General features: G+C 48.7%; 10 protein-coding genes across 13 annotated transcripts; 6 read left to right on the forward strand and 4 right to left on the reverse strand.

Moving 5' to 3' along the window:
* Nucleotides 1–27: 27 nt before the first annotated feature.
* Nucleotides 28–3,490, forward strand: FOIG_12904 (uncharacterized protein). 2 transcript variants are annotated; one of them, XM_031213864.1, is made up of 3 exons: nt 28–549; nt 600–1,369; nt 1,446–3,490. In XM_031213864.1, the coding sequence occupies exons 1-2, from the start codon at nt 258–260 to the stop codon at nt 1,193–1,195; spliced, it is 888 nt and encodes a 295-aa protein (XP_031056438.1). In that variant the 5' UTR covers nt 28–257; the 3' UTR covers nt 1,196–1,369; nt 1,446–3,490. The 2 variants fall into 2 exon arrangements, with proteins under 2 accessions (XP_031056438.1, XP_031056437.1); XM_031213863.1 differs by having other exon boundaries at nt 600–3,490.
* On the reverse strand, nt 1,302–3,297 carry FOIG_12905 (uncharacterized protein). The gene is made up of 2 exons (XM_031213865.1): nt 3,238–3,297; nt 1,302–3,097 (listed from the first exon to the last, which is right to left on the reverse strand). The coding sequence occupies exon 2, from the start codon at nt 2,960–2,962 to the stop codon at nt 1,538–1,540; it is 1,425 nt and encodes a 474-aa protein (XP_031056439.1). The 5' UTR covers nt 2,963–3,097; nt 3,238–3,297; the 3' UTR covers nt 1,302–1,537.
* A 75-nt stretch (nt 3,491–3,565) lies between the features above and the next one.
* FOIG_12906 (uncharacterized protein) lies at nt 3,566–8,510 on the forward strand. The gene is made up of 3 exons (XM_031213866.1): nt 3,566–4,509; nt 4,562–5,188; nt 5,239–8,510. Exons 1-3 carry the CDS (start codon nt 4,233–4,235, stop codon nt 6,048–6,050), a joined length of 1,716 nt encoding a protein of 571 aa, XP_031056440.1. The 5' UTR covers nt 3,566–4,232; the 3' UTR covers nt 6,051–8,510.
* FOIG_12907 (uncharacterized protein) lies at nt 5,564–9,091 on the reverse strand. 3 transcript variants are annotated; one of them, XM_031213868.1, is made up of 3 exons: nt 7,898–8,701; nt 6,501–7,848; nt 5,564–6,446 (listed from the first exon to the last, which is right to left on the reverse strand). In XM_031213868.1, the coding sequence occupies exons 1-3, from the start codon at nt 7,916–7,918 to the stop codon at nt 6,442–6,444; spliced, it is 1,374 nt and encodes a 457-aa protein (XP_031056442.1). In that variant the 5' UTR covers nt 7,919–8,701; the 3' UTR covers nt 5,564–6,441. The 3 variants fall into 3 exon arrangements, with proteins under 3 accessions (XP_031056442.1, XP_031056443.1, XP_031056441.1); XM_031213869.1 differs by having other exon boundaries at nt 6,534–7,848; nt 7,898–8,555; XM_031213867.1 differs by having other exon boundaries at nt 5,564–7,848; nt 7,898–9,091.
* A 408-nt stretch (nt 9,092–9,499) lies between these two features.
* Nucleotides 9,500–11,737, reverse strand: FOIG_12908 (diphthine synthase). The gene is made up of 3 exons (XM_031213870.1): nt 11,523–11,737; nt 11,350–11,474; nt 9,500–11,302 (listed from the first exon to the last, which is right to left on the reverse strand). Exons 1-3 carry the CDS (start codon nt 11,655–11,657, stop codon nt 10,699–10,701), a joined length of 864 nt encoding a protein of 287 aa, XP_031056444.1. The 5' UTR covers nt 11,658–11,737; the 3' UTR covers nt 9,500–10,698.
* Nucleotides 9,745–11,650, forward strand: FOIG_12909 (protein bli-3). Its single transcript, XM_031213871.1, has 2 exons — nt 9,745–10,144; nt 10,194–11,650. The coding sequence occupies exons 1-2, from the start codon at nt 9,950–9,952 to the stop codon at nt 10,614–10,616; spliced, it is 618 nt and encodes a 205-aa protein (XP_031056445.1). The 5' UTR covers nt 9,745–9,949; the 3' UTR covers nt 10,617–11,650.
* Nucleotides 11,738–12,104: 367 nt separating the features above from the next.
* Nucleotides 12,105–13,115, forward strand: FOIG_12910 (uncharacterized protein). Its single transcript, XM_031213872.1, has one exon. It carries the CDS (start codon nt 12,153–12,155, stop codon nt 12,864–12,866), a length of 714 nt encoding a protein of 237 aa, XP_031056446.1. The 5' UTR covers nt 12,105–12,152; the 3' UTR covers nt 12,867–13,115.
* An 86-nt stretch (nt 13,116–13,201) lies between these two features.
* On the forward strand, nt 13,202–15,168 carry FOIG_12911 (ubiquitin-conjugating enzyme E2 G1). Its single transcript, XM_031213873.1, has 2 exons — nt 13,202–13,542; nt 13,609–15,168. The coding sequence occupies exons 1-2, from the start codon at nt 13,377–13,379 to the stop codon at nt 13,971–13,973; spliced, it is 531 nt and encodes a 176-aa protein (XP_031056447.1). The 5' UTR covers nt 13,202–13,376; the 3' UTR covers nt 13,974–15,168.
* FOIG_12912 (beta-1,4-mannosyltransferase) lies at nt 13,916–16,184 on the reverse strand. The gene is made up of 3 exons (XM_031213874.1): nt 15,480–16,184; nt 15,230–15,423; nt 13,916–15,166 (listed from the first exon to the last, which is right to left on the reverse strand). The coding sequence occupies exons 1-3, from the start codon at nt 15,715–15,717 to the stop codon at nt 14,210–14,212; spliced, it is 1,389 nt and encodes a 462-aa protein (XP_031056448.1). The 5' UTR covers nt 15,718–16,184; the 3' UTR covers nt 13,916–14,209.
* Nucleotides 16,185–16,705: 521 nt separating this feature from the next.
* Nucleotides 16,706–19,550, forward strand: FOIG_12913 (uncharacterized protein). Its single transcript, XM_031213875.1, has 3 exons — nt 16,706–17,942; nt 18,000–18,218; nt 18,271–19,550. Exons 1-3 carry the CDS (start codon nt 17,284–17,286, stop codon nt 19,037–19,039), a joined length of 1,647 nt encoding a protein of 548 aa, XP_031056449.1. The 5' UTR covers nt 16,706–17,283; the 3' UTR covers nt 19,040–19,550.
* The last annotated feature ends 218 nt before the right edge of the window (nt 19,551–19,768 follow it).

The raw sequence follows: 19,768 nt of genomic DNA on the forward strand, positions 1-19,768 counted from the left end.
CAAGCCCAGACCGGGCCACAAGCCTGATGCTGATTTGATCAAACCGAAAAGGTCAGCTCTTGTGTTGTGTGTGCCTCTAGTGTCTCGTGTCTCCTCGGGCTTGAATTGCCCGACGAAAAAAAAGAAAGCAATTGACTGACAGTGACACCCGACACTCAATCATCCTATGGCTGCGCTATCAATACCCATACCGTACTATCGTTCTCACTCCCATGCCCTGTACATGCGCAGTAGCTTATCCATATCTTGATTAAATCATGGCTCCCCACTTCATCGACGACAAAACTGAGATTTGCCTCCCCTTCATTCTCTCTCAGCTCAAACTCCACCGCGAAGAGTCTCCCGACCGCCCCTTTGTCATCGGCCTCAACGGTATTCAGGGCGCCGGCAAGTCTACCCTTGTCAAGGCACTGAGCAAGGCTCTTGAGAGCCAGCATGTGCCCACCCTTGTCTGTAGCATAGATGAGTTCTATCTCACTCGCCAGGATCAGGTTGCCCTCGCTGAAGCCCACCCTGACAATGCCCTTGTTCAGCATCGTGGGGAGCCTGGTGAGTAGTATCACACTGTTTGATAACTAGGCGAGTTCTAATAAGCACAGGAACTCACGACTTGCCTCTCCTCAAAGCCTTCTTTGAGGCATTACTAAGAGGAGAGCCTACGAAGCTGCCAAAATACGACAAGGCCATCAAGGGTGGTAAAGGTGACCGCCTCCCAGAGTCCGAATGGCTTCCTGTGAATCAGCCAGGCCAGGAAAAGATCCAGGCTATCATTCTCGAGGGATGGTGTGTAGGCTTCCGTCCTCTGACCCGTGAGGATGTTGAGGCGAGACTTAACATGCCCAACCGAACTCTCAAACAACACAAACTCGAGGATCTTCTATTCGTGAATGAGAAGCTCTCCGAGTATGACTCCGTCACAGATTCCTTCGACGCCTTCATTCAAATCGACGCAGAAGATCTTGGCTACGTCTACGGTTGGCGATTAGAGCAAGAAGATCACTTACGTGAGGAAAGGGGTGACCCAGAAGCGGGCATGACCTCCGTGGAAGTGGTCAAATTCGTTGACGGTTACTATCCTGCTTATGAGCTCTATACTGATAGGATGAGAAAAGGAGTTCTCGCCAACCGACCGGGCCGACAATTGAGGATGGTAGTAGGCCGCGACAGAAAAGTAAAACATGTCCGACGAGTATAAAAAGGGGGCACACGGCAACTCATCTCACCTCCACTCACAACCGAACAAACCAAACACAACAAACCTTCACGACAGACTAATGAACCATTCACGGCCCTGAACCGTTTTCAGCGAAATTATATTCTACTTCATCAAAGATGTGACCATCGTAGCGAATCTATAAACAACTCCCTTGTAAGTGAGCTCATTTCTGCTCTAGGTGCCTTGCAAACCTCACAGATATCTCACGCTCTGATATCGAGTAAATCAGACTCAACTCCAGCATAATGCAATCATATCGGTCGTAAACTCATTTCCCGAAAAATGAAAAACCAACGGCTCTGTCCATACGCCACGCATAATCTAGGCAGTTTTATCCTCCACCACTCGCTGGCCGTCCTGCTTCATCTTAGAGAGCTTTCGGTCAATGGCCTGTGTCTTGAGACGGACAGCTTCTTCACGATTGGCTGCTTCTTGCTCGAACTCCTGAATGATTTTGCGCTTCTGTCTTCTCGAATCCAGCAGCTTTTGCATGAGTGCGCTGAACTCATGGACAAACCATTCTCCCGAGGTTTCCCAATTTTCCATCGACATATTGGAAAACAGGTCATGCTGTTCCTTTTCACCCAGATGACGAAAATGCTCAAGTTTGTCTTCCAAATTGTCAGCATTGACTCCAGTGCCCTTCTGCCCATCTTTAGAAGGGTCAAAGTCGAAAGGCTGCTGTCGAAGGGAGGCAAATGTCATAGAGTTAAGAGCCACATCGTCGTACTCAGGGCTTGGGCGACGTCGCTTTCTGTCGAGGCGACTAGTGTTTGACATGAAGTTTGTCGTAGCTGGCATTGAGCTCTCCAAGAGAGTTCTTTGAACCACGGGCTTGGCAGGCTTGGGCCTGGGCGTTGTATGTTCTTCTTCCTGAGATGCAGACTCAGCATCTTCATCATCCAAATGGTGGACAGTCGGCTGCCGAGAGCTCTCATTTTTGTAGTGCGTTTGCCATTGCGTTTGCCGTTGCGTTTCAGGGCGCCTGGGTGATATATTCCTTGCTTGGTTCGTGTCGTAGGCCTCTGATCGGCCGGAATGTGACTTTCGAATCCTCACTTCACGCATGGGGATTTTGGAGTCCTGTCGTGCCGGGGAGTCCGGTCGAGTTCGACCATGTCCGTGGTGGCCATTGAGCTTTCCATGCCTCACATTTACATCATCCTGGAAACCATCGCCTATATGATCAGCATTGTGTTGCTGTGACCTACTGACCACGTTCATACGAAGATCATCACCAACAGTGAACAAGTCACTTGTCGGTGGAGGTCGATGAAATCGATTGCGGTCAGGGAGGCGGTGTGACGGAATGGTCTTCTTAAGATCGCGAGTCAACTCCGGCCCAAGCTTAACGGGATCGGATGGCTCGTTGTGTGGAGTCGTAAGACCAGACTCCATGAAATTTTCGTCAAGTTGCGAACCAGAGAAGATGTCGACCCGGCGATCACTTGAGTCTGCTTTAATCCGGCCATCTGGAGAAGATATTGTCGAGCGCACTGGTGAATGATGCGGTGGTGGTTGACTGAAAGGATAGTTTTGTTTTGGGGGCGCGGTGTTTCTACCACCGAGCCCCGTGATCTCCCGAGGATAGCTAGTAGGACGAGGTATAGGAGCTGTGGGAACATTTTGTGGTGGTTCTGACTTCGTGGGCTTAACATCCACCCCAGATTGAGCTTCGTTCGTTCGCGGGCCACCATTGGCGAAAGCCAGAAGCCGACCGCCTTTGTCCTTCAGACTGGGGGGCATCGTGATGTTGCTTCGTTCGAATAGAAGATATCCCGAAAGGCCTGGAGCGTTGTCGGCGCGCGCCGGTAACTGAAAGTCTTCAAGGCTTCGTGTGATTATAGACTTGTGTACGTCGAATTTATTGCTGGCGATGGACTGTGCCCTTTGATTAAAACAAGTGAATTGAATGCGGATGAAAGCAAATCTGAAGTTCTTGCACCAGGCTGGAATCCCCAATAACTAAAAGGGTATCGTTCGTTGCAGGTTGTGAGGTGTGAGTTGTGAGTTGCACGAACCTGAGTGTTGCGTTAAAGATAAGGAAAGCATATCAAATTGGGAGTCGCGGTTTCAGTTCATACACGCCCAAAGGAACGACGGGCAGGGGCGCGCCCAGAGAAAGCGCAAAGCGCCTAGACAGTCGCGACGTCAGGTGACGTTGGCGGGGAAGCTTCCAGTGGAGATCAACTTCCCGGTCACCTTATCCTTGCATCTAAGATCCATAACTTCACTTACATGAATGAGCCTCACCTTGACGCTCAACGACCTCGCGCTAACCACATGTCAAGACAATCGGTTCTCTATGTCAGATGAACCCTTGAGGTCATTGTGTGATGGTTTTGACATGATCTCTTTCCGCTCTGACAAAAAAAGTCGAGTTCGGAATACGGCGAGCCCAGAGACATTCAGGATGAGATTGTCATATGGGAAGGGACAAATCATACGTCTTCGATGCTTGAACACTTCAAAACTTTACATAGATGTAATTCTGTTGAAGTTGAAGCCAGTAAGGGCACTCCCATGAGCTCATGTTGACAGCTCGGCATTTCCGGTCTGATGCGATCTATGCCTATCAAATGCCCCGAGGCTCCTCTGCCGCAAGCCCCTCCTGACACGGATGACGAAGTACATCATAATCGGAGTTTTAGGAAACCAGTTACTTGCTAGGACTTGTGTATTGAATCACGTGAATCTCAGGAGACAACTCGTAAGAATCGTCCATTCGCCGACGCCATCGACATATTCGGTCCTTCCGATGAAGTGCGATTCGACGCCATGGCTTCTCAACATAGGACTTCCCACGAGGTCTAAAGTAATTCCGTACTTCATATGACTAGAATATATCTCGCTGATCCCGGTTGCGGCGTATGGTGATCAGACGAGACTTTGTTCTTCATGGCGGGAGTCCCGTTCTCGTGAGTTGAAGTACTTGTTTAAAAGAAGGGGTTTATCGTGGCATTATGGCGATAACTCACGCTTGAAGTCAATAAAAAGTCTTCACTCATCCTTTGCAATGTCCAGACTGTCTTCCGTTCTTTTCATCGCTTTGGCTTCGCCCTTGACCGCCTTGCCGGAGCCCATCAATTCCAAGTTTCAGAAACAAGGGCCATGTTCTGGGAACACACCTACTACTCGAGATCAATGGTGTGGATTTGATATCCACAGTGATTACTACTCGGTTGTTCCTGATACTGGTGTGACGAGAGAATACTGGCTTGAAATCAGCGAGATAACCTTTGCTCCGGATGGAGTTCCCAGATTCGCCCAAGCTATCAACGGAACGATACCAGGTATGAGAATCCAGGCTTGGATTATATGTCAAATTGGAGCTAAATTTTCAAGGGCCAACTATATTTGCCGACTGGGGTGATAATGTTGTCGTTCACATGACAAGTAATCTGAAGACTTCATCCAACGGCTCATCCTTTCACTTCCATGGCACCCATCAAAATTACACGAACCCACACGATGGAGTTGTTGCTATTACCCAGTGCCCTGTTGCACCAGGATCCTCAGTAACATACAGATGGCGTGCGACCCAGTATGGTACCTCGTGGTATCATTCTCATTTTGGGCTCCAGACTTATGATGGTGTTTATGGTGGTTTGATTATCCGTGGTCCCGCAAGCGCTAACTATGAGGAGGATGTTGGGACTATCATGCTCAGTGACTGGTCGCACAAGACCGTCAATCAACTTTTACATGATGTCCAGCGAGAGGGTCCTGCACTAATGGATAATGTTCTAATCAATGGCACTAATGTTTATGGAAATGACACCGATAAGAACCAGACGGGAGAGAGATTCAGATTGGACTTTGAAGAGGGCAAAACATATCGCCTACGTCTCATCAACACTGGCATTGATACGCTATATAAGTTTTCCATCGATCATCATACTCTCAAAGTTATTGCGGTGGACTTTGTATCAGTTGAGCCCTATGAAACCGACCACATCAGCCTCGCAATTGGTACTGTTCTCACCACTCCTCATCCAGTACTTTCTTCTAACATTCTCCAGGTGAACGCATGGATATTCTTGTCACAGCAAACCAAGCTTCAAGGGCATCGTCATTTTGGCTTCGCGCTATCCCTCAACTTGACTGCACCAGAAACGTCAACCCTCAAAATGCGCTCGGTATTGTATCTTATGCATCGAACAGCACTACGCCAACGACGAAAGGACGCAAGCACGAGGATCATTGCCAAGACGAGCCTTACGAGAGCATTGTACCTGTCGTTCCTCGCAATGTTGGACCTCCCGAAATGGAAGTCATACAGCACGCCAACCGCTCTTGGAACTCAGACGGCATCATCAAATGGGCGCTCAACAGCACCACCATGATCGCAGAATGGGGCGAACCCTCCCTCCTTAAGCTCAATAACAGCGCCTCATTCACCAAGTTTAATGCTGTCATTCGCGTTCCCAAAAGGGATGTCTGGGTTTACCTTGCTATCGAGACAGAACAGGATATCTCTCATCCTATCCACCTTCACGGATTCGATTTTCAGATTCTCGCTCAAGGCCCTGGTCCATACAATCCAAATGTCACCCTCAACACAGAAAACCCGCCACGCCGTGACACTGCTCTTCTGCCTGCCAAAGGACACCTTGTAATCGCATTTCTCACTGACAATCCAGGTGTGTGGCTCATGCACTGCCATATAGGTTGGCACGCTGCTGAAGGCTTCTCGCTACAATTTATTGTCCGAGAAGACGAAATCCCAAGCCTCGTGTCGGACCATGAATACAAGGATATCGAAGAAGGTTGCAGAGCATGGAATGACTTCTCACACAAGATGAAGATGGAGCAGGACGACTCGGGTATCTGATCAATTATTATGATATTGTCACAGTTACATAATGTAATCGAATTCATAGACCCCTATAGACCATATACGAATTGCTCATGTTGCAAGACGTCGCTCCGTCACTCATATTCAGTGTTTCCATGTTACACCTTCGATCTCGGGCAACCTTTGCCTATATGGAAACTGAATTAGGCATTAACCTGTCTAGAAATGATGCCCATTCCCATCACGCTAATTCCCCATATCATTTTGTTCCTTAGACTCCATTCCAGTTCGGTAAAAAAAAAACAAAAAAAACATAAGCATCCTCATCGCTTGTAGGGGTATCTAAGCATGTTCGGAGATAAACATATAATTCGCAACAATCCCGTCGTCGATTCCCCATTTTCAACGCCAATGTCCCATAGTATAATTATACTGATTCTCAGTCAGCAAGGTCTTCATCCACTAGAATCTCCAGGAAGGACGAGCCTGGGTGGGATTCTCCGCAACAGGGGCAGATACCCTCCTCGTCGCTGTCCCAATCGACATCGCTAATCTCGTATCCACTAGAGCGAGAAAACTGGACCCAATCCCGCTTCTCCATGTCTCTAGAGACCGGCACTCGTTTCCATATGACTGATTCTTCGTCGCGGTTTGAAGTTGGGTGGCCCTCTTCAGTCGGGGCAGGAGGCAAAGCGCCAAGCCTGACATGGCTGTGGGAGTGGCCATGAACAGTATCCGAATCGTTTTCACTGTCTTCATCGTCGTCATCCTTGGGCTTCCACGCCCGAATCACCCGAGCACACCATTTCTTGCCAGAGAGAGGTTGGAGATGCCTAGAGTGAGCCATATAGGAAGCCGGGCCATCAAGATACAAACCTTCGTCTTTGAGCATGCCGCTCATTTCGGCAGATGCCTTCATTCCAGTATCATCAAATGGCATACCCGTGACTTGGAGTTCATTCAGGGTGCAGCCGAGTTCATGAGAGCAAATATCGTGAAGTTCGGATCCGGAGAAGGGGAGAAGAGTGTCGGAGAAATTCACCAGGTCAAGGCGCAGAGACACAAGAGATGGCAGCATTCGTGGTCGTGGCTGCTTCCTGTTTCGGTAAATCGGATCGAAGGGTGCACGAAGCCCCTCGAGAAAGTCGACAATCTGGTTCCAAGTGTAGCACCGGAAGCCACCACGAATGAGAGGAGACTCGGTTGGGCGTTGCTGAACTTTCAAGACGTGGTCCTTCTTTAAATCGCCATGATAACAGCGGTCCAGTTTGTGTCGGCGACAAGGCTGATCGTCATAGTATCGTGCAATAACACGAAAGGTGATATGGGTGATACCTTGACGAAATTTGACGGGAAGCTCGGCAAAGGTACGAACAGCTTGAGGAGTTGTGAAAGTAAAGTTGTTCGACTCCCAGAGGTATCGAGTACCTTCGACGTGAAGAGCTCTGCAGGTAGCCAGGAAATTAATCGCAATCTGGTTGCCTCGCGTTTTCTCTTTGTCAGACATGTTCTCAGGTGTAAGGGGGGACAGAGGATCGACAATTGGGAAAGGAGATTTCATAGCGAACTTCAGAATACGAAGAATGACTTCCATAGGAAGGTAGGGGTGACCAAGCTCCTGAGCGGTCATAGAAGATCGGGTCTTGCGCTTCAAAGGATTGTGTTGATTCATATGGCTCAGAGCGACGGAAGACCAGGAAATGCCATTTTCGCGCAGAATACGCTTAAGTTTCATGTTCTCTTCGGTAAGAGACTGATTTGCACGGCGGAGAGGATGGTTAAAGGCAGCCTTAGCCTGGTCTTCCTTGTCCCTACATTCCCACGGGTAAGCCGTCTGTAACTTGTCAGCCAGCTCCAAGGATGAACATCTTTGAGATACTAACCGCGGGGGTGTTTGATGTCATGGTCACGTTTGGAAAGATAGTTGACGTATGCGGATGGCTAATTGTATGAACAGCGTCGCATAAACGATCGCAGAACGATCACAACTTCCAGTCAGCGAGAGTGGACGAGTAACAAATATGTTGATTCGAAGTGAACTGAAGATGTCGCGAGCTTAGCCGGAAACTAAGACCACGTATGGGTGGGATGGTCTTCTACAGTCGATGGCAATGGAAAGGGTAGAGTAGAATAAAATGTGGAACAAGGTGAAGTATTTAACCAGACGACCTGGATAGAGAACAGAATGCAGAAGTAGGTAGGCTGCAATCCTGTTGCGCTGGCACTGAATTAAGTGTTTGTCTCTTTTGCTGTGATGCGGTCTGGGAAACGAGGAGAGTAGGGTAGTCAAGTGATTGAAGAGTGGAAAGGGCACAACCGGCTAGGGAAATGCTATCCGCTTGTCTCCCGATGGATCTGCGAATTGCAGCTGACAATAGCAAAGGCGCGACGCCTCTAGTGTCTATTTGTGCTGGCTTGTTGAATGCAGAATTGTCTGGGATAGAGGAAGATGAGGGCTGGTGTTGCACGGGAAGTGCGTAGGGAAGTCGCTGGTCGGTATGTTCTTACCTGAGGTTGCTTAAGCCAGGTGGAGTGGAGTCCCGTCCCTAAAGTCTGCTGTTTCTTGTGTGACGTTGCAGGCTCGGATTAAGGAAGGCACCATTTGCAACACATAATTAATAAGGCAAGGACCGCCGGGCGAGTGCTGCCCGTCGCACTTGCCTTTGCCGCTCGCCGACTGAAATTTCCCAAAAGTGGCAGCCCATGCGATCGAGATCCCCGAAGGTCCACAGAGGGAGTTTATTATAGACGGAGACAAAACATCCGGGAATCTTAAGGCAATAACAGTATCTTCTGGCGTCATCAAACATTGCCCGTCATTTGGAATTAGGAAAGCACTGCGGCCAAGTAGCAACATCCTACTCTTACAGTGGTGTAAACCGCTCACTCAACTGACATTAAGCTGAATGGGCGCCATAACAGAAAATGTAGCTGCAGATGGCGCAAAGCTCCTTTTCGAGCTTCCTATCGGAAGTCTTTTAGAACAAACAGATAGCCTATAGCATTTTGGGCTGTGTAGCACAAGGGTTACTATGCTATTCCTTGACGAAGATCGTGCTAGGGTAGAACGATCATTGTTTAACGACTGTAGTTATGAATACCAAGAGACAACATCTTGGAATTACGAGTTTCATTGGTCACATTATCCCTCGCGTCCTCTCTGAAGATATCCCTAAAATTATTCAGGATCTCGTAGTGATCCATAGGCAAACATATTCAGTAAGGTAAGGGCTCACACTGGCAAGGGTTTCCTACTTATAACCAAAACCATATTCAATCCAATGCAAGCTCCCTTGAACAAGCATCGTGTATTGAGCGGAGCGGGTCTCTGTATAACGGTATTGGCCAACCTGCATTGAACGGAATATGGCACAATGGAAAGACTCGTTTCCTCTGGCTCCTCGGCACTTAGATAAGTAAGGTAGGTAGGTATCTCGGTAGCCTCGAGTTAATATTGGACTGATTTGGCCAGGGCTGGCCATGAGATGCTGGCTCCCATTATCAAGGAGGCGGGTTAAATAGAAGTAATAAAAGCCCATTAAGACTGAGACGTAGACGTTGTGCCCGATCCCCAAACCATCTTACTGAAATCCAATGTAGTCCTTGATTGGTAGAATGACGCGAGGCTTGTTGTCACAACAGCTTCATGCCTCCGTGCAGGAGCCCATCATGGGCGCTGACGTCACCATTATTATTGTTCGAACTCAAACACCCCGCTGCGATTGCCCTACATGTCAACTGAACATCGATGATGAAATGCATACGATTGTGACATGATGGCTTGCATGCTATGATGCGTAAGCAATAGCTTGTTTGTGGGGAGGTATATAAATCTGCTGGGGAAGCTTCAGCTTTTGTGCTTGAGCTCTGATCTTATCTTCAAACATCAACATCAACAACACAAAACACTCCCACCACATACCAAACCAAGCAAAATGTCTTTCTCTAACGCAAACACTGGCGATGCCCCTGCCGATCCTTACAAGAAGGCCAACGCCGAGGAGGTTCCCCTCCAGACCAAGATTGAGGATCTCGTCCACTTCATCACCAAGGAGAAGTTTGGCATGATGACCACCCGGGGCTCAGGCTCTGGTAACCTTGTATCTCGCTGCATGGCGCTGGCTGCCACAGTATGTGTGCCTTTCATTGGAATTGAAACTCTATCTGACCTTATTGTAGGAGACTGGAGGTATCGACCTTCTCTTCCACACCAACACGGAGTCTGGCAAGACCGACGACCTCGATGCTGACCCTCACGTCAACGTTTCTTTCATCAACGCCTCCGGAGAGTGGGCTTCCATTGCTGGCAATGCTAGTATTAGCACAGATCGAAGTCTTGTTTCCAAGCACTACAGCCCTACGCTCAAGGCTTGGCTTGGTGATCTCGGTGACGGTGTCCATGATGGCTCCGAGAATGATCCTCGTATCGGAATCATCCGCGTCAAGACAGTATCGGTCACCTATTCGCTCGTTTCCAAGAACCTGCTGAGCCGCGCTGCCGACATTGCTTCCAGCGCCGTCACTGGCAAGCCTGCTTCGCCCAACACATTGAGGGAGATTTCGGAAGGGGATGTGCGATCTTGGCGCGCTTCGCGAGAGTAATGTTCTGAATAATGTAAATCTCGCTTGTACGATAGGACTTTTATCAAAGGCGATACGAATTCATGACAATATTAGCAACCATTCACAGCTGCTTTCCGTACTCAGCTTTCCATAGCCTATCCCACTTCTCCTTATCAACCGCAAACTGTCGTACGTAGTCGAGCTCCAGCTCGTGTGTTCTTCGACCAAGGAGGACGAGACTGTGAAGAGGAGGCCCTAGTTCCTCGTCGGTAGAGCAAAGCTCCTCCAAAGTACCAGCCACGAACTTCTCCGTCTTACCTCCGACGCGAGCAGCGCCAATGGCCAGACTGTCCTTGGTATAGACACCCTCCTTACGCTCATCCTCAATCTCTAGCATCTGTTGTGCACACTGGCCGACAGTCATGTAGCGAGGAGGCTCGTAGACTAGACGACCTCGGGCCATATTCTCGAGACTCTGCTCCTTAACCTTGATATCTACCAAGACTAGCGTGTGTAAACCGATTTGACGGTTCTCCTTTATCCGATCGTAGAAAGATGCGGGCTTCCATGTATCAGTGAAGAAAACCATGGACACGGTTTGTCCAAAGTTGTAGAGCTGCAGACCGCATGCGCCGATCCCGGACATGATGGAGGCGTTGGGAACGGTTCGGACAGGGATTTCGAGTTCCCGCGCACGTAGAACGAGGTCCGTATGAGTAGTGGCACTATGATGTATCAGTATACAGCTGTAAGTTGGATCAGTAGATCATACCCGAAGGGATCTCCAACAACAAGGAATGCAACATCTTCGTTCTGCGCATTTCGGAGAATCTCGTCGCTGTTTGACTCAACCATCTCACGGTCAGCTACAGTGATGGATCGTCCATAGTACGATTCCTAGTATAATTAGCATTGGCTCTTGGGTTAGGGAATGGTTGCATGTACCAAGACAGATTGCTCGACAAGCAAAATGCTAGTATAAGCCTCCAGATAGACCCTGGAGGCTTTCTTGACGACCTCAAGGCCCTTGACAGTAATATCTGTCTCGTCAGAGAGACCAAGTCCTACGAGGTACAACATTGTGATCCTTCTACGTCTGATTATCGCAGTAGTATTTCGTGGTGAAAAATTGTCCCTAGTCGCGACTCAAAAAAAAGAGATGCCCCGCGGCGGGGTATTATTAGCGCTTCCTATCTGTGACCTCATGCCAAGTACCCCTGTCGCTCTAAAGCAATTATGGTCCGGGATAAATCGCACGGGTGCGAGCCATGTTTAGCACCAGGACGATGTTGCGGTTTCGACGAAGTGCAAGACCAAGTATATTCTTATAGACCCAATGCTAAGTTTTCATCTGCGGTGAGAGCATGCCAGAGATGGATTACAGCTCGTAATGGGGACGCAAGAACCGAAATTACATTTTAAGACCGTATTTTTGAGTTAGATGGTGTTTTCTTGTGAGTCTCTTTTTGGCTAGACCCGGTATAAATTCTACCACTATGATCGCGTCCCAACTTTTAGCATCCATGATCAGTCTAGAACCTATACGCTTTCCTCTTCACATATTGATATAACCCAATGTCCGACTCCAAGAAAGGCGCCTATGGTGGCGCGCCATCAGGCGATACTGATTTTCGAAAGACCTATGATCTCGACGAATACGCTGCCAAAGCCAATGAACGCGAGGCAAAAGAAAAAGAAGAGGCCAAGGCGCGTTATGAAGCCAAGCTTGCAGGCAAGAAATACCACAAGCCTTTAACAGGCGACGAAACATACACATCAGCACGCCGAAATGTTATAGACCTCACACAACAAATCGGAAAAACGCAGCTTGTCCCCGGAGGTGCAGGCGTCGGAAAGCGTGGCCGTGGAGCTGGTTTCTACTGTGAGCCTTGCGATCTCACGTTCAAAGACAACAAGCAATACATCGAGCATCTCAACACACCACAGCACTTGATAAATACGGGCCAAACGACTGAAGTCAAGCGCGCGACGGCAGAGGAAGTCCACGAACGTATTGAGTACTACATCCGACGGCGAGACGAGCTGGAGAAGGAGAAGCAGACTAGCCTACACGAACGACTACAGTTGCGGGAAGAAGAGGCTGAGAAAGAAGCCGAAGAGCGGAGGAAGAAGAGAAGAGAGGATAATGAAAGGAAGAGGATCAAGAAGGAGGAGGAGGCAAGGGTGAAGATGGAATATGGAGAGGACGTTCGTGTTGATGGCGAACATGACGAAGACGATATGATGGCAGCAATGGGCTTTACTGGATTTGGGACGTCGAAGAAGTGATGGATATCTAAGTCGTTTAATGATACCCCGCGTTCAACATGGTTTTATATGAAAAGTTTAGTCGAATGGGTGTACAACAGCCAAGAATGAAACAGACGGTTGGAGATATCACAACAATACAGAGGTCGGTGTGAGTGAAGTCAACACTCTGAGATAATAGTGCCAAGCAAGATGAAACAGCATGCATATTCCAAGCGCAACTCATTTCTTCCATGACTCAATAGATGCAAATCAAAGCATCCAATGTCCTTACTTTGCCTTACCGAATGGATCCATACTCATGTTCATGGAAACCGTGAGGCGGGGCCGTTTTCCAGCTAGAGCCCAACGAGTCCCCCACCATCCGCCGCCACCAGGATATCCTACCTGGGTACCTAGTAATGGATCACACCTCTGCGGACTGATCTTGCATAGACATATACAATCTCACCAGCTTCTACTGACACACTTCAATCCTTTTTCCAAGTGCCAAGCTAGAACCCTCATAAGCGCCTCGTCCACAAAGACATCATGGCCGCTAGTTCTGCTCCAGCAGCTTCGTTGCTCAAGCGACAACTCAAAGAGATGCAGGCTGGCAAGGATATTCCAGGCATCTCATGCGGCCTCGTAAACGATAACAACATCTTTGAGTGGGAGGTGATGCTCATGATTAGCGATGACTGCAAATACTACGGCGGTACGACCAGAACCTAAGCTCGCTTCCCCCTCATGACTTTTGACATGCGCTGACCTCGACTTCTAGGAGGCAACTTCCGGGCTCGTCTATCCTTTCCGTCGAGTTACCCTCACATGCCACCTTCACTCACATTTCAAGACCCCATTCCTTTCCATCCGAATATCTACGAAAACGGCAAGCTCTGCATTTCTATCCTCCATCCTCCCGAGGAAGACGAGTATGGTTACGAAGCAGCCTCTGAACGCTGGAGCCCTGTCCAGACACCCGAAACTATTCTTCTCAGCACCATCAGCCTTTTCCACAGCCCCAACGACGAGAGCCCTGCCAATGTGGAGGCTGCACGTATGTTCCGCGAGGAGAGGGAGGGCAAGAACAAGGACTTCCGGAGACGCTGCAGAAAGTGTGTGAGGGAGAGCTTGGGAGAGGATTAGATGCAGGGCTATTCTCTATATATGTGGCTATCATGGGAGTGCGAAGGATATGTGGGTTGGCGTTAGGTGGTTGGGAACGCCTTGCGAACGATCACCAGCGTTCAAGTGGTGTCATGGAGCCTTGGGCGTATTTTATATCAGTGTTGAACCATCAGTGAAATAGTGACCCTTCCTATCGTTGCACAGGAACATTACGATGGTGTTTGGTCGTTAATTTCCTTCTTGAGTTGCAATATCTAAATGCTCTCTTCACCAACAAGCCCAATGACTTTGCCAACTACGCGGTCCCATTCCTGATCCCACCTCAGAGAGCCTTCACTAACTGCACCCTTCTTCAAACGAGCCAACTCCTCTTGTCCAGAAAAGCTCAGAAGTCTCGCGAGAATCTCCGACAATTCTGATGAAGTTTCGAAACCACAGCCATTTTGACCTTCCTTGACAAGCTCGCTGAAGCTCTCAAAAGCCGAGTATGCTGCGACAGGGAGACCAGCACCAAACATGTCCACCACCTTCATGGGAAGATCAACGCCCGAGCTGGACTTGTGCAGCGAGATACCAAGGTCTGCCGAAGCAAGAAGTGAAGCATAGTCCCTCGTGGAAAGCCACGCTGTTATGATACGAACGCCAGGCAGTTTACCCCCCTCCTGAAGTGTCTTGATTTTTTCAAGATAGAGTTCTTTTTGCGGACCCTTACCAGTAATTATAGCTAGGATGGGCGAGGCCTCGGCAGAACTGGCATAGGAGACGAGAGCATCCAGGAGCAGACCAAAGTCCTCGTCTGGCGTCCAGGAAGTGCTACTCACGATGAGCCGTACTGCTCCATCGACAATATCCTTGGCAATGTCTTTAGTCTCTGCAAGTCGAGACAAAAAGGCCAGACGTTTTGCAGTAGAGAGAATAGGTTGGAACACCTGAGCAGGTCGGTCATGAAGTGTGAGGACAGAACGCTTCAGGCTGAAAGGCTTCTCCTTGAGCTGGCGGGCCATAGCATCGGTGACAGAAAGGTTGATATCTCCTAGATAGCGTCCGAAACCGGTTTCATACCAACGGTACACAGGAACCAATGGCTTAACATACCACTTCCCTTGCGCCAGAATGGTGTAGCCATAATTATGCCAGTCCACTACAAGCTTACTGCCTCGTAGGAAGGAAACCAAGAGTGCAACATGAAAAGTTGGAATTGAGGGAGGGTTCTTGGGGGGGAGCTGTTAGCTATCGTGAAGCTAAGAAGAGCCGCGAGTATCATATTAACTTACTTGAATGATGATCCATTTTGCAGCAGGAGCATCGTACATCAAGGTACTGAACAAGCCCCAGAACTGCCATAAAACCTTGAGAGGAATGTTGAGAAAGAAGGGCAATGTTCCCCATTGGAGGACCTCAGGTTGTGGTGGGAGTGCATACATAGTGACGCGAGGATTCCCGATGAGATCGGGATGTCTTGAGGTTTCTACCCAGTGTTAGCCTGTGCACAGAACTCACGAGGTTCAGGTGATGGAATAATACCTTTGTAGCCCACGATATCGACATTGCGACCATGTTTGGCAACACTCAAAGCATGATATTGCATGCGAGGACTGCGCCCGACGTCGCCGACGACAAGAATCTGAATATGATCATCTTCAGCTTTCTGAGATGGCTGATAGCGAGTCGGAATAAGGATCGCAAGACCACGTATCAGCCATACCAGGAAGACACAGCTGAGGGCGCCAGCAATAACGGAAACAATAAAAGCGGCTGACATAATAATAAAGGAATGAATCGGCAATCATAACATGGCGTCGAGACTAATATGAATCCTTTTGGTGGTGCCCGCGCAACCAGTTATGGGCGTTGTTGGAGTTGTGTTGGCCAAGGCCAAGGCCACCTTGCACTCACTGGTCAAATAGATTCGAGGTTCCACAGGCCAGGACGCACAGGTACCGACGGTAAGAAAGACAAGGCGAGGTAGCAAAACAAAGCGATCTCGATTGAAGCTGATCCTAGAAGACGATCAAACATAGAGATCAATAAATATTATGTTGACGCATAAGGTAAGGGAGAGTTGATGGGGCAAAAAGGTGTCCTGCTGTGGAATAACGAAAAGGCTTTATGAATCATTCCACTCTCAAACTTTCAAGACGCATCACCAACCGCTCTCATCTAACTTCAATCCAAAACAACAAATGTAAACTTCTTATGCTGCAGTGGAGGGAATATGCAGTATAACAAGCAACAAATCCGCCTCAATTACTGTGATGATTGTCATATCTCTGCCAAGCAAAGCAATCTAGGTGATGCAAGCAAACATCCAATATCTTTAGGACCTGATCAATTTTGCCTACTATGTACCTTAGTGCTAGGTAGTTGATAGAAATACCACAAATCACCTAGCTGTACAGAGTAGGCTTTGTTAACTAGAGTTGTCCAGCCTACTTGCGCTCATACTTTCTGGCTGGGTGTACATACACTGCAAAGCATACAGACGGGCAACGGGAGATTATCAAACCTCATCTCAAGATGAAGCTCAGGGGTTGAGATGCAACTCTGCTGCGGGGTGTGATAGCATTAGGCCTAAAAAGCGAGCTAGAGCATCAGATGCACTAACTCTTAGCGGAAAAGTAACCGCATGCAGGGGGGAACGCCAAACTTTCCAGCGCTCAGCCAGTCAAAACTGACCCTCCCCTAGCAATCCCCGGCCAAACGACAGGGCCATGAGGGCCAATCCATGATGTATCAGAGGATCAGGAAGGAGCAAACCCAGATCAACAATCAAGTGACTTCAAAATGGTATCAAGACTTGGCGAACAGAACAACCTTAGCAACTCCTTCACCGACTTAAGACCACATCTTCAGCAGGATCAAATAGCTCAACTCTAAGCCACTGATCGAGTCATTAACTTTCCCTCTCTCAGCTGTTTCCATCTTGGGTCTTGATTCTCTTGGCTCCCCGTCGATCGCTGCTCATTCGGGTTGTCACTTTTAGCTCCACGTGCTGGAGTCTCCTATCTCTAGTCCGCCACAACCACCACGGCTCTTCACGCCTCCCGCGTCTACACTGAAAAGGATTCTAGGCGTCCCACGACCTCTGTTTCTCTTGTCTTTCTGTATCCGATACCGTACAGCTGCTTGCGACGCGCCCGTTTCACAAATTCAATTTTACACTCGACTGATGACGTTGCGATTGGCCCTAGGGGAGGTGTAAGGACTCTCTTTGAAATCGCCAATACTTGCGCCGATATCCGATCACCGCCCTCATTGAGCGTCTCCGCGACTTAGTTCAGGACCGAACTCTTGACTTAAGCACCCATCCCGAGTTCTATAAATTAACATGGCGTCCTCATACGCCCTTCCGACCTCCTCTCTGCCGCATGCGCATCAGAACCATATGCATTCACACACACGAAGTCATTCTCAATCGTCGTTGAACAACCTTAGACGACAATCGACTTTCTCCAACGGGAGCCTTCCATCCGTACCCGACGAAGACCATAACCACGATGTTAGCCATGATCATGCGGATGGAAACGGAAACCATTCTGCACACTCACACAATCCGAGCATCCACAAGCATGGACACAGACGCTCCCGCATGTCCAACACAAGCGCAACCATTGCCCGCGAGAAACTCCCTCCAGCACCATTAAACACCTTGGAGGGTTGGACAGAAGAGAGGACACCGGGAGGCAAGAGCATACTTACACCAGGTCCCGAATCGGCCAACATGACTTATTCCCCTCCGGAATTTCCTCACGACCATCATGACCACCACCATCACGATCATTCCCACGACCATTCGCATTCCCACGACCACTCACATAGTCATGACCATAGCAATCATTATGGACATGATCATGGCCATCCGCATGATGATGACAAGGGCAAAAGATCATTATTCACCCGGATGATTCTGCCGTATACAACAAGATTTCCCATTTTGAATGCGATCTTAATTGAGAAGGATTCCAGGCGCATTTTTTACTTTATGGCGTAAGCGAAACCACATAATTTACCTGGAATGTTTGGTTAATTCAGATCTCCGTCTAGACTCAACTTTTCGTTCATGGCTGTACAGGCGTTTTACGGCTACGTCACAGATTCGCTTGGTTTACTGAGCGACAGTATCCATATGTTCTTTGATTGCGTGGCGCTCATGGTGGGCTTGTTGGCTGCTGTATTGAGCAAATGGCCGCGAAGCCAGAGATTTCCTTATGGCTTCGGCAAGATTGAGACATTGAGTGGATTCGCCAACGGTATCTTGTTGATGTAAGTAACTTTCGGTACATCTGCAGGTCCGCTATTAACTTATTGGGTGTAGGCTACTCAGTGTCGAAATTGCCTTTGAGGCTTTTGAACGGTTGTGGGAGGGAACTCAAACAAAGCGATTGGGCGAGCTCTTTATTGTGAGCACTTTGGGTCTTCTTGTTAACCTGGTTGGAATGATGGCATTCGGTCACCACCATCACCACGGACACGATCATGGACATGATCATGGGCATTCTCACAGCCATGATCATGGTCATAACCATGGCCATGACCACGGCCACGGCCACGACAACGAGAATATGCACGGCATTTACTTGCATATCCTTGCCGATACCTTGGGTAGTGTGTCGGTCATTGTATCGACAATATTGACGAGCTTTTGGGGGTGGGCCGGATGGGATCCGTTGGCGTCATGCTTTATTGCTGTTCTGATCTTTCTCTCATCCAAGCCGCTAGTATACTCGTCAGCAAAACGGCTGCTACTCAGCATTCCGGAGGATACAGAGTACAATCTTCGAAACAGCTTAGGCGGTATTCTGAACCAAAGAGGAGTAGTAGGCTATTCGTCGCCAAAGTTTTGGAGGGATGATCACAGCGCTAGCCCTAGTGGTGGGAAGTTATTGGGCGTTGTTCACGTAGTGGCAGCAAGAGGAGCTCCGTTGGAAGACGTCCGGGATCGAGTTCGCGAATATCTCTCGAGAGAAGGGGCAGACGTTGTGGTGCAAGTTGAACGAGAAGGAGACAACAGCTGTTGGTGCAGTAGGCGAGGAATTCCAGCACCACCAGCAACACCCACATTGGCATCAGCGAAGGCATTCTAGAAGTGGAGTTTCAAGTTGGGATAAACATTGTGAAAGAGGTGGGAAGGTACAACGAAGGGGAGAAGCATTGTCGCGAGACGAAGTGTACGACTTGCTTGTATCAAAGAAGGACAGATGTTTGTCGATTTATTTGCTGAAGGATATTACGTTGGAATAACGGTAGCTGCTAGAGAGCAGAGACTGGTAAATAGGTCAACACTGTTGCTAGTTGGGTTGTCTTGGTGTTCTCTGGCTATGTATTCTTGGAGTTGGCTAACAAGGTTATTCATGGGGCACGTGGAGGATTACATGTATCATTATAATAGGTTTTACTTGGATTCTCGTCATGGAGACAGGAACTTTAGAGTAGAGGGGTGAGACAGGTGTATATCCAGCAATAGAACAGGCTTCAATCACTATTTACAAAAATCTTGCTTGTTATATCTGTAGCTTGTGATCAGGCTATGCAGGCTGTGCCAGTGAAGGTATATCTGAGACAGAATTGCAGTTTGCATGTGATAGTCAGATGCGGGAGATGGGGACTGTGGGGCTCTTCTCCAACTGAAAGAGCCTAATTTGACCTGAAGATCTGGTGTGTGACCTCACTTGACCTCATTTGAGCCCTAGATGTAGAGCCCCTAATCCCGACTCAATTCCGTCTGCCCGGGCTGTTGTAGCAGTGTAACCGCATGCTCTGCAGCCCGCTCACTGCATTGTAACTGACATCAGCTTCCAGAGCAATGATGTGCC

This window comes from Fusarium odoratissimum (genome assembly GCF_000260195.1).
Source record: "Fusarium odoratissimum NRRL 54006 unplaced genomic scaffold supercont1.29, whole genome shotgun sequence".
In the NCBI taxonomy this organism is placed as follows: Eukaryota; Fungi; Ascomycota; class Sordariomycetes; order Hypocreales; family Nectriaceae; genus Fusarium; species Fusarium odoratissimum.